Genomic DNA, 13,431 nt, shown 5'->3' on the forward strand with positions numbered 1-13,431 from the left:
AAGTAAAATACAAGTACCTTAAAGTTGTACTTAAAGGTACCCCCTGCAATGTTTTGAGCACTAGCAATGCTTTTATGAGTCAATCCCTGTTTTGTACATGAACACAATGATCTCACATTATTCAACTGAACTTCAGTCAGATGGTATGTACATAAAAAGTGGAGTGCTAGCATGTAAACATGGGTGAAAACAATACAGATTTCAAAATGTAAAAAAAATAAATGATTTGGAAATGTGTAAGGAAATGCATGAAGTCAACCAAAGTGTCGGTATTTGACTTCCTGAGAGCAAGAATGCCACCCATTGTTTGGGGGTCTCCCTCAACAATCAGTTTCTCCAGAATGACTGACCCCACCTTTAACACATTTGTTAGACCTCAAGGATGCACATAATGTGTTTTATGGAGGAAAAACTTAAACATAAACTTTATATGTTTACAAGAAATCTCTGCAGAGAACCTTTAAGTACAGGGCTTGAGTAAATATAATTATGTTCCATAACTTCAGTCGAATGTTTAGAGAAACCGACATGCCTAAGGCATGGCTTACAGAATGAGCTATCCCTGTGCTGAAGGAGACAAACTTTATGGTTGATTTTCTTCCTCCAAAAGGTTTTCTGCAGTCCAAACTAGCCAACAAGCAAGATATAAATAATTCTACAGAAACCTAGTGACAGGAAAGTCGAAATCTATCAGTATGAAGGAAATAGATGGGACAACTGAGTCCAGGTCAAAAGAGTCAGATACTATTATACTTTTAAATGGCAAATGACTCTGCAAGAAATGTTAAGTGCAGTTTGATATTGGCAGTAGCTAATGGCTGAAGATGAAAAGTTGAAGGTCTCTTCTTTTTGTGCTGCACTACTTTTCTCCATGTTGGCATCAATTCTCCATCTATTTAATCTAAAGCATTACCAAACTTTATCTTTACAAATTAAAAGCAAGTGTGTATTAGGTCCAAATTCAAAAACAGACCCTGAGATGTGTGTGTACACTGTATCACAGTGTGTCTATTCAGAGTTGTCAGATCCTTCGTATGTGTCCTGTTACAACTTTTCTCTTTCCAACTATCACTGACCTCTTAGTCTCCATATTTGTGGTCTCAGAAATGCCTGTGAAATTAGCAGGACGTTACAATAGCGCACAAGTCACACACAAAGGCACAACCCCTTAATCCACACAGTGACCCTTGGGGCTTTAAGCATGTGGTGTTTCCGTTAGCATGGCGCCTGACACAAATGCTAAACATGCACATTAAACAGGCAGTAAACCTTTATAATGGAAGTCATACATAGACATACCAACGTGACTGATTGTTTTAGTTCAGAACAGCAGGCCTCTTTTGCAGATATTTCTACTACAAACATTACTACTTCATACTATAATTTATCCTATTGTACGTATGTATGTGTGCCGGTATATTATGTGTGTATTTACTTTAAAGCTTATATGCATGTACGAATGTCTGTGTATATGTATGTGTTCACCTGGCAGGGCAGGTCGCAGGCCATGAGGGGCCCTGCTGGGGGTGATGCCCCTGACAATGCAGTCAAACAGGAAACTGATCTGCTCTCCATCTGAACAGGACAGGAAGAAAACACCAGCCCCTGGAAGTTGGATGGGGAGAGAGAGAGACAACGCTATTAGTGAAAGAGAAACATACATATATGATGGATAACTCAAAAGAAGATGATATTGGGGTTGGGAAGAAAATGTGGAAAAACTAAAATCACCAAATTAAACAGCTTGAAGCAGAGGTGAGAAAATGTTGTAGTAAATTGTGAAATATAGAGTCTAAACAAACAGGCCAAACAATGTTCAGTAAGGGTTCAGAAGGCTGTTCTAAAGGCAAGGTTGTTCTTTGAGCCAGCAACAACCCTCTCCTCCAAAGGTTACATAAAACGTCTTTCAATTCAGCCCCCACTCTCCTATCAAGCCCACACAGAGGTAGGCGTCTGTGAAAACACAAGACAAGCAAAAAAAAATCATGAAACATCAAAATCTCTCATTGCAGAGATATTGAAAAGACAGCCACAAAGTAAGCCCTTACTCAGGGGTTTGTCAAAAAAATCCTCTTTGTTCTCATGGAACTGAGTTTGCTGCTAATAAAAATAGAAAAAACGGAGCAGAAAAATGTTTGATAACATCTGAGTCAGCAAAGTTGCTTTGTTTCATATGTAATTTCAAGCTAAAAATAAAAAAAAGCTGCCGTTGTATTAATAAAGTACTGAAAATTATGTTTTACGTATGAGACAACTTTAAATTCCAATGGTCACAAAACAGCATTTAATACCTGGATGAAGGTATCTATCAATCTTATCCATAACATTATACGCACTAAAGTTTACTTACTTAACTTGTTACTTTCATTATATTATAAAGTATATTCAGTGCTATTACAATATGCTGCAATATGTCAGACCACCATTTAGTTTTTCTTAAGCTGAATAATTGAAGAGTTTCTCTCTTGAATCATCACTGAGCATTAAATGTAATGGAAACCTATTAGCTTCATTAGCCGTCATGTATTTTATCGTGTTTTCTTGAGTGAGTGGAAATGCTTGGCCTGCTTATCGACTGGAGGAGATGAAGTATGAAAGTACAGTCACTGATAATATCAATGTGAGGCTGTAAGCTGAGGCTTTTTATTACAAACGACTAATCTGAACAGACGAAGCTGATAAAGCCCACACCCTGAACAGAATAAGCCCTCAGTCTCAAAAGCTGTATTTATGATCCTTCACAGAGACAGGAGTTGGAGAAAATAATAGACATATAATACAATTTAGTTCATCTTTGTGAGTCTACAGTTTTGTAAATGAAAGGGAAAAACAATAAACCTTTTTTAACTTTTAAATCTGAAGGTTACTAACTGTATGGAAGCCTAAATGTACCTCTTCAGCCATTCAGACATTCAAATCAGAGAAGAAAACACCAACATTGCATGAGATTCTCTGCGGGAGGATGATCAACGTCACAATTAGGCCAGTTGTGCACAGCCAGACTATAGTCCCCCACACTGCTTTAAAGTAAGAAATACCGTACACTGAGAGGTGTTTCTAAAAAAAATTCCACTCAATTTAAATCAATTAAATTAGACTAAATATCAGCTACACCTCCCAGTATAACGCAATATAATTCAACAGCACCACAAACTACGTCCTTAAAAATAACCCTTCATTTCCTTTATGGATTGCTCATTAAGTCAGTTACATCATCTGTTTGACATTTGGTGAAGGTGTTTCATTAACAGATTTTCCTTTTTACCACAAGGTGCCGTGCTTTCAGTGGGAAAATGACTCCACCTCAATTTATCTTTGGATTACGAAAATCTCGCCTTGTTGATTTGAAAGGCAGCTGTAGGCTATAAACTTCAACAACAAAGCCACGTTTTATAGCTGCCTTTAAACCTGAAAAGGTTTAAAGGCAGCCACATGAAAGAACCAGAAACAAGCAGTAAACACAACATAACTCCACTTAATAAACGACTCTGTTCTTCTCGTTTGCCAGTATTTCTGTTAATACGCAGCATAGTAAAGTCATGGCTGTAGCTCTTTCTAGTCTCTCCTTTTCATCTGGTGTGAAAAAAAAACATCTTCAGAGGCCTTGAGCAGCGTTTTCTCTGTGCAAGCTATTTTGTAAAATTTTTCAACCTTTATGGGGCAATGTCAATGTAACGTTTGAAACAAAAGAGACATATTGTAGCATTAGAAAGAATGACATTAGGATCTCTTGGGATAAAATAAGCTGTTCTCTATTTTCTGTAATTTTCTCAGTGGACATTTGTTTGGCAGTCAAATTCGTAATTTTTATTTGTTATGAACACCCAAAGGGCCTTGTTGGACCTGGTACTCATTTATTTCTCACAAATATGCTGAGCTCAGCTGCATGTCAGCTCATCGTAAAAGAGACAGATGTTATTTTCTTATTGTAGCAGCAAAGCATTATATTTAATATAGAAATAAGCTGCTTTTCTGTCAAATTACACCATGAATTATTTCTGTTTGGGACCAATGTTCATAATATTGGTTACACAAGTTAAAAGACCAGTGTCTAGGATTTAGTGGAATATAGCTGTGTGGTGGAAGGTGACCAGCGGCATCTGTAAATATAAAAGGCTCATTCTAAGGTAACAAAAATGCAATTCCTACATTCAGGTGATTATACACTATCTGAAACATAGTTATGCATATTATATTAAATTTTTGCCAATGGGTCTTCCTAAATGTTACAGACTGGACCTTTAACAGATAACGTTTCTCTAAACCACTCTGCATTATAATGACACACATACTGTAGGTGGACAGCTGTTTCGTCTTGAGAACGGTTCACCACTCATCCAAGAGGCTTCAACACTTCTAATGACAGGTGGAGATTCAGAGACATTTCAACCTCTATGGGTCATTCACACTTTAATGTCACATGATATCAGACAAGTTAAAATTGCCTTCTGATCTGGAAGAACTCAAAAGTATGCAGCAAAACTGCTGCATAATGCTTTCTAACATATAATAAACACCACAAGAAAACCAACTTCACACGTGCATCAACATATTACTGTACTACAATACGAGGTGTGTGCACATGTGTGTTTATTCCTGCTGAGGGACATGGAAAGATTGCTGACATAGTATGTCGGCTTAAAATTGCTTTTATCTAGATCACAAGGCTTGACTGGCCATCCAAACTCCACAGAGGATCATTTGTTACTGTGTGTGCGTGTGTGTGTGGGTGGGAGGGGTAGTACAGGACCAACATGAACACGTGTGGACCTGATAAGCCACAAACTATCTCTCTAGCTATGACACCGGCTCTGCTCCCAACATCATCGATTACAGAACACCGCGGCCTCGTTATCACATTGAGTGGAAGCTGGAGTGCTGATATCACTGTGTACTGATGGATGATTGACACTGCTACACTGTGTGCATGTGACTGTCCAACGAAAGGCGCACGTCCAACAGACATCCACGAGGAACCCAGCTCAACTGATAGTGCCTAGTAAAAGATTTGCGCAGACGGCTGCCCACTGTCCCACAGCAGTGGTTGCCTCGCAGTGTGTTTGTGTATGTTCATGGCCGTAAAAAGGCTCATCATGTCACTGCGGTGTACGTCTTCAGCTCTGCAGCCAGGAATCGTCAGAGGCGCAGCTGACTTTAAAAGTGCAGCTGCAGCAGAGAGCACTGTGGCAGTCAAGGGTAAAATATTTTTATACAGCAGCATTAGATGACCGAGAGACCTGCTTACTGATTTGCTCGAGCAAAAAGGCCTCAAGGGAAATTAGGGAGCTGAGAGGGTAAAGCAGTTATTTTATAAGACATCGGTTCCAAGTACTGTGCTCAAAAAGTGCAGCCTTATAAAGAACCATTTGTCTATACAATTACAATTATTCTGCAACATTTGCACATCTTTACAGTGTTTCTGGCCTGTCTGTTGTAACTGTGTGCCGCCATTTTGTACTTTTCATGGATATTAAGGAACTTTACAATAATAGAGACATCTTTTGTTCAGCAGGAAAACTTTTGAAACTATGAACTTTTTATATCCAAAGATTCTGAAATGTTTAATGAGGTAGAAGGAGTAGATGCCTTTTCAATGATTTTAATGTGGAAATGGATGTGGATATGTTTGCTGAATTAGACACACATTATTGTTCCAAACAGACTATTTGTACATGTCATAACACATTACTGGAGGGGATCTTTAAAGAACTCCTCGTGATCTCTCCTGCTCCAAGATTTTCTCTGCAGGGGTTTGTGATGTCTAAGCACATGATCAGTGTGTCAATTCTAAAGTTTGAGAATCTAAGCTGAGGATTTCATTTCGTAAGTTTTGTTGGTTTCTGTTGCCAACAGCATCGCAAGGGGCTGCTGATGTGTGAGACAACAGCGCTTAAAACTTTTTCCAAAGATAAACAGAAAAGAAAAGTGATGCCAACAAGAAAAACAGAGCAGCTGATCACTCACAGTGTCAGTGACCTAATGGTTTGTATAAGACTAGAAGTGTTATGATAAACAGTGTCATTTCCTCTGCTTATGGTTACTCAAAATGGTTAATGGAGCTGCTAGCTGGAGCAGAGCTAATTCATTTCTTATGACTAACTCCTCCAAAAAATTTACCGATGTTTCGTCATGGTATTTTGTAATAAATCTGCTCCAGTACTGACTATACATGAATACAGTAGCCATGCTGCACTGCATTCACTTAGAGTCAAGTGCCCACTCCCAGCTCCTCTGACTGTATCTGATCAGTGTCAACAATAAGAGATTAAAACGTTTGCAATGTTTTCTGGGTAATTGCCAAAACAATCAGCATGATCAACAATCATGATGAGAACCTGACTGTAAGCAGACAAGTTGGTGCGTAAAGACCAGCTTTGGGTGAAACCATAAAATGCTAAGCACTGGTATGCCTCACATGTCCTCACCAAATACAAATAAACATGTAAAAATGTAAACTAACACTCTGCTTTACCTTGCACTCACGCAAGGAATGTCACTTGCCGACTTCTGTCACTCTCTGTTCCTGCAGCCAAGAGGGCCTCTCGCTACTGCCCCAGTGACTGCTGGGTAATATGTAGATGGGGATGAAGGAGAAAACTGCGATTGGCAGTCTAGCCTGCAGGCGCTATGTGACTGGCTGAGTGACCACTACAGTGGAGGATGGTATTTATAGATGTTGCCCATCAGAACACTGAAACCAGAGCCTGTGGACCTCATGGTTATTCCTGTAGGAGCCAGGAGACTGTTTGCACACACACACACACACACACACACATCACATTAGTGCATACAGGAACTTTCTCTTAAGACCAACACCTCTTTAACACAAAATGACACTGAGGAGATAGTTCTCACTATAAAGAAGATCTACCAATAGACATATTTTCAGGTATGAAGTCAGGAACACGGCAGCTGTAGGCAAGTTAAGTTCCCCTACAATGAACATTTTAAACACTTATCTCGCTGTCCATGTGTCTCTCACACACACATCCCCACCCCAAAACATAAAACTGCTTCTCATTCTTCACATTCATGCCCACATCAACTGGACATTCAGAGGATACCTAAACCCTGGCAACCACACAAACACACACGCACACACACACACGCACACCTACACACGCACACCTACACACACACACACACAGCATTATTTAGTGGGCAGGCATACAGTGTGGTGGATTCATACATAGAAATTAATTTCTTAAGTGGATAAAGTTACTCTATAAAGACCTGCAATAAATCATAGGTTTTTATCCAGGTCGGTTAGTGTTAAATGAAAGATCTATCAAGCTGTGAGAAATGAGAAGGAGCATTTGTCTAAGGGAAGCATAAGACAACTGTGCTGCACTGACTGTATATGGACAAAGTTACTGGTCCAATGAGTTGTTGGTTGGTTAGACTTAACTCATCTTAAGTTACTCTCACACTGAAAATCAGTCAGTTGAATGGTTGAATGCATTCTCATGGATACTGTGACTCGTTTGTTGTCTTTTGTTGTGTCTTCCACCTGCATCTTTTACTTCTGTTACTGACTTCCTGTATTTCCTACACAGGCATGAGAGGACATTTAATTGTACATATGCATGTGACAAGAGCTAAACTGATTGTTTTTTCTGTGGTCATTTATTGCCCCACCATCATTGAGGCTCAGAGCAACTAATAAATGAACCTGTTTTCTCAATATTTGAGGGTATCTTTTAAAGACCCTCATGAAAAATACATGGAATATAAAATGCACATCATCGCTACATTTCAGTTTGTGCATGCCCTTAATTGTTTATAGCCTATAGTTATTATTACCACTACATGCATAGGCTAAACAAGAATACTAAAGCAATTTGGGTCCTGGCTGACCGGACACAGTGGCCGAGCTGTGCACACTGGAGACGTAGCACAACTCTGGCGCACGCTCTCCCCCCTGTGCCCCCTTACCTGCAACCATAAAGTATTGACCATTTATGGAAAAGTGTGCGCTCGATTTTATGGATCTGAATATTTTCTTGTGTTAAGGATGGAATCTATGCTGAGTTTTATAAATGAGGCCCCTGGTGATTTACAGCGGCTCTGTCCAGCAGGAACAGCGGGTTCACACAGGTACAGGAGAGGAGTGAAGGGAGAGATGGAGAGATGTGAGTTTGTAGCCATTTGATTTGTAAGTAACTGTTATACATCATCTAGGAAAATCTTTAGTCAGGGCCCTACTAAATGGAATATAATATGGATAACTATGTATGATCACCAGAAAATAAGAAGTGTTATGTTACTTTAGAATGAGCCGTTCATATCTACAGATGCTGCAGGTCGTCTTCCATTGAGTCCGCCATGTTGAAACACCATCTTTCTACAGTAGCCCAGAACAGACAAATCAAACACTCGCTCTAGAAAGGAACATTAGTATTAGTTTCTCCTACATGCTTGGAAGGGGAGTGTGAAGCGAGGGAGTAGCAATCTGCAACTATACTGCTAGATGCCACTGAATCCCACACACTGGTCCTTTAAGGTATAACGGTATATTTCCCTCTGTTTGCTTTGCAATAGGAAAACAAACTGTGTTAGCTGAGTTAAATCTTAAATGTTGAATGTTAAATGAGAAAGAGCCTTGATGTTAACCATTGATTTATTTCACCTATTATGCTCCCATTTAGATCTGGTAGAAATAACCTTGACCTTACATAATCAAACTTTTTGACCAATTACCCTCAAATAACACAAATACACCAACAACAGAACAGAGTCAAGCATGTGACGTACTGTGCATTGTCCAAAGCTGTTTTTCAGCTACAGTATAGTGTTGAAGTGTTGCCCCTTATGGCTGCAGGCCACAGTATCTAAACTCAAACAGCAGAAAAACCTTCTCAGTCCACAAGTTACTTACAGTATCCACAGCGAGTCCCTCCCTCAAACACGAAGCCATTTGGCACTGCACCATATCGACGCAACGCCGACAACTTCCAGTGGCCAATGACGACAGGAGGGACGCCTCTGGTAAGGACCAGTAAGTTGTTGCACAAGTGGAGGGAGGCAGGGCCGCTTTCCAGTTTGGTACCTGGCTCGACATTGACATTGAACCTGTGGACTGAAGGAGAGAAAGAGACAGAGAGGAGAGAAGACGTTTTAAAAAAAAAAGGGGGAGTGTGTGTGGTATTCACCAGCTCTCTGTCATAATGACTTTAAAGACAATTGAAGCATCATTGATCATAAAGCACATCAATCACACAACAAATGAGGTGGAACATAAAAACAAACCAACAGGGCATATCACACGTGCAAGTACATGTTCACACATGTAAGTGATGGCTATGGTAATGATGATTAAGCCCTTCTTCAAGCTCTGCTGGCTGCAATTTGTTATTGCTCAGTGTGTGCAGATGGTACATTTTCTTCTTTGCCAAGGTCTATCTCTCCCTTGCACAGCCAAACAGTCTATACTGTATTTATTTAAAATAAATGAATAAATACACACACACACACACACACACACACCTACAAACACACACACACAGTGGAGCTTATAATAATAATAACCATAACTCTTAAAGTATTTGCAGTCTTTTATACAAGCTTTAAAAACAAGAACAGATTTTTATTATTGTTATTATTATTATTATTATTATTATTATTGTGTATATAGAGACTTAATAGAGTGAGCTCACTTCGCTGGACTGCAGGGAGGAACAGCAAGCTGGGGACTACATAATGCATTGTGCTGGTTTACTGATCAAGCAAATGTTAAATTATGTAAATGATGTAAAACAAAAAGCTGCCTTGAGGGTCAAAAATCTGTCTGCTTTGGTACAATTTGGAAGATGGGTAATTTGAGGTGAAATGGTTTCAACATTGGCCAAAGACAGGAGTTTTACAGCAGCATTGTGGACAATCTGCTGGCATGAAATAAACTTTTGCTGGGTAAAGAGGAAATAAATGCATGAATGAATCAATATAGTGGTGGATACGTTTAAAACTACTAAACCTTTGTTTTAATAGTGCCTCCCTAGATTATTAGCAATGGGTTTTACATGGGAAGGTAAAATATTTGGTGTGCTGTAACTTTTACAGTCAGGATGACTGAAAATAACAGCAAATGTTCTGTGACATGAGCTTTTAATATCAAGAAAACTGCAGTTTGGGGGTTTCAAGGGGAGATCAAATTATGTGACATTCACAGTGATGGAGGAACAGACTGCTTGTGGGTAATATGATTAAGAGGTAGGATGGAGCCTCGAAAATATCCTGCAGATTATATTTTGGAAAGAGGAGGAGGGGGAAGAATTACCTATTCAGAAAAATATAAAAAATGTAAGCACTGACAGTACTGCCTAGAGATGTCATTCAACTCACAGCCTGAACTAAAGTACAGTTGAAAATCAGGCTGAAGTTATTTAAATGTTATTAAAATTCATAATGGTTAAGAGAACATTTCTCAATAAGACAGTAAAAAAAGTTTGGACAGGCAGTAAGAAGTTATTTGTAAAGAGTTTCCTCGGTGAACCTCTGCAAACTTCTAATTGAAAGTCACAGTTTTTAACAATAGATAAAAGGCTTGTGTTTAATAGGTCTTTGAGCTGTTTGGCTGGAACTGCATCTAGAGAGCAGACTTTTTCACTCTTCTTAAAGGATAATGGGGGGGGGGGGGATTTGATTAATGAAAGTTGGATGTTTGAGCTTCTCTGTGCTGAATGACTGTATGTGCACAGTTTGACACTAGAAGGATGTTCTCACATTGACGGAACCCACAAGCATGATTTGTGACATCCTGGTCCAGTATGCAAATTGTACAGTGTAATGTATAAACTTGAAGCCACGAGTGTACATCCACTGAGGAATCCACTGATGGAATCTACAGTAAAGTAGGAGACATCTTGTGTCCAGCAGGAAAACTAATAATAACAAATTTGCATATTTATAGATTATTATATTATTTTTACAAGCAGATTATTTGTATATGTCATGATACATGTCTGGAGAGGATCTTTAAGTAAACCTCATAACTTGTATAACTCTATCCAGCATAGTTCACTCATACAGTTTTGTGTGGTTCTTATACTTCTCCTTTTCCCCTCTGCTTGCCACTTTCCTCTGAACAGAAAGTTGTGAAGTTGAGACAGCTGATTTTTCAGATAGAGAAGAACCAGAGTGATGGAAGTCAGATCTTATCGGTCTGTGTAATTCCTGTGATTTCTTTGATCCCTTCTAGCCAGTGACCTCCAGTGGAGTGTGTCTTTCTGCAGCACTGCTTCATGTACTACACATTCTTGCTGGACATACAGTACATGTGACCACAGTTAGGGTTTACTACATGTTAAGGCCAGTAAGAACCGACAATATCATGTTCAAAATGCACTTTACTGTATATCAGGGAAATGCATGCATGTAGCTCAGTGAGCCCCCTTCAGCCCATTGACCCGTCACACATTCTCATCTTGAACCAAGGACTGTGACAGCCACACAATGCCAAAGCACCGACCTTCTCCCAGGCTGTAGCGTATGCGGGCATCCCAGGCTAACAGGGCGTCTCGGCTGTTGAAGCCCAGGACCAGCGTGTGCGCCAGACAGAGGATGGAGAGAGTGAAGGATACCCCGTCATACCCGGTCCCTGGCTCCACGCCACAGATCCCCTGAGGGAGCAGAGTAAATGAAATTGAACATTTTAGATTGTATCACCAATAGTCTCTTTTATTCTGTATTCTTTTTATCACAAAGGCAATAGCTGCACTATTTCTTAGCAATATTACTTAGACACCAGGCCTATTAGCCTAAATCAAATGGTTTTTTCTGCTGATTGGGGTCAGTTGGATTTCTCCAAAGGAAATTCTGATGTTGGGTTGGGATACCTTTGAAGCTAAAGGAAGCATGAAACAAAGAAAAAACATAAAACTATCTCAGATATCAAGGAATCTCATTAATGCTGCAGTAGACCGTGTGACTTTCTGGTTCCTTTGGTCTGGTGCACTTTACTGAGATTAGATCACATGGTTTAGGGGAATTTGTTCATACTTAAATTTTATGTATGATATTCTGGGTCACACTTGGGGCCAGCTCCCTATATATTTTATATAGGTGGTTGTCCCAGTTAGTCTCGTTCTTGATGGTTATTTTCAGCTTGTGTACGTGTTCCTTTTTGTTTAATGCTGCTTCTCCCATCTGGGCAATCTACTGTGATTCACCTCAAGACCTTATCCATTCATGTGGTACTCACATTATTTGGTCCACCCCTTGTACATGTGAGAGTAGCAGAAAGCCTGGCTGGTTGTGTGATGCAACAACACTAAAAAGCTGTAATAAACTTGCACTTGAGAAGCTTGTTGAGTGCTTCTGGTCTCCTGTTGCTGAGCGTACCTCCAGTGTCACACTGAGCCTCTCCTTGTTGCCGCTGCCCTTCTCCTTCCCTTTCTTCTTCTCCTTATACACCAGCAGAGTCAGACAGTCTAATGCAGACACAGAGGGCGGACACACAGAGCGGGAAGCTTTAAACACTGACAAGCTTAAAAGTCAATTTTGTAATTAATAGCAGAATAACAACAGTGCCACTTTTTTGTCATCTCTGCTGCATGCCAGCATGTGTGTATAGCACAGCTGTCATAACAAACCCTAAAACAATGAACTGATCCGTTGGCACAGCTGATGATGAAAGTCAAGACACAAATACACACACACACACACACATACACCCACTGAGAGAGAGCAGAGTAGTCAACAGTACTCCCACCACTCTACCCAGTTTCTCCAAGGACACAGCATCAGCCTACAGCTTGAGCCATATGTTTATGTATGGTGAGAGGCACAATGTCTGTCCTCTCAGCATCTCAAGTGAAACTCAATCCAGTTTAAAGAAATGCTTTTTTTTTCGGCCAAGCTTGCAGAGAGAAACCTCTGTTAGACTATGGCAATGAGAGCAATCGTTTTATTTACACTCTTTAAAGGTGGACTTGGTCAATTACTGTAAATAAACTTTTCGATCATTTCAGCTGTAGTATTGCGTAACATTTTCACGTGTTTACGCGGATTTGTTGCGTTATGCGCTCCCGTGGCGCACAGCCAAAAGACCAATTCACAAATTGTGATTAGTTAAACAGGCCAACCCAGAATTAATATAGCTGATTGTAAAAAATAAGATAGAAGCGGTTTGCCACATACCTGCGACCGGAGAGGGCTTCCGAAGAACGAGCCACCGAGTCTTCCACTGTGGAGAAGTTAGTAAAGAATTAGTAAATGTCAAAAAATGTTCCTGTAGTTGGTCCTGAAGTATGGAAACACACTTTAAAGCTCAAAAATAAGAGGATTGTTAGAGGAATTAACCTTTTTTCCATCTCTAAACTTGACTTGTCCCTCCGCGACAACTGTATCCGTCATCTTCTGTCATGGTTCCGAGCAGCTGTGTGTGTGTGTGTGTGTTGCACCTCTCCCCCAGTCCACACACACACACACACA

At 40.0% G+C, this 13,431-nt stretch overlaps 1 protein-coding gene across 3 annotated transcripts in view; it reads right to left on the reverse strand.

Annotated features, from left to right (window-relative positions):
* Positions 1 to 13,411, reverse strand: part of dok7 (docking protein 7) — a 24,739-nt gene extending 11,328 nt beyond the window's left edge. For all 3 annotated transcript variants that reach the window (XM_035661084.1, XM_035661083.1, XM_035661082.1), the window contains exons 1-6: positions 13,300 to 13,411; positions 13,138 to 13,183; positions 12,340 to 12,428; positions 11,468 to 11,618; positions 8,879 to 9,079; positions 1,486 to 1,605 (exon numbers count right to left, since the gene is read on the reverse strand). In XM_035661084.1, the coding sequence (XP_035516977.1) occupies positions 1,486 to 1,605; positions 8,879 to 9,079; positions 11,468 to 11,618; positions 12,340 to 12,428; positions 13,138 to 13,183; positions 13,300 to 13,353 (661 nt within the window). In that variant the 5' untranslated portion in view covers positions 13,354 to 13,411. The remainder of the gene's footprint in view (positions 1 to 1,485; positions 1,606 to 8,878; positions 9,080 to 11,467; positions 11,619 to 12,339; positions 12,429 to 13,137; positions 13,184 to 13,299) is intronic.
* Positions 13,412 to 13,431: the final 20 nt, after the last annotated feature.

This window comes from Morone saxatilis, unplaced genomic scaffold (genome assembly GCF_004916995.1).
Source record: "Morone saxatilis isolate NCDOM2014 unplaced genomic scaffold, NCSU_SB_2.0 Contig17, whole genome shotgun sequence".
In the NCBI taxonomy this organism is placed as follows: domain Eukaryota; kingdom Metazoa; phylum Chordata; class Actinopteri; family Moronidae; genus Morone; species Morone saxatilis.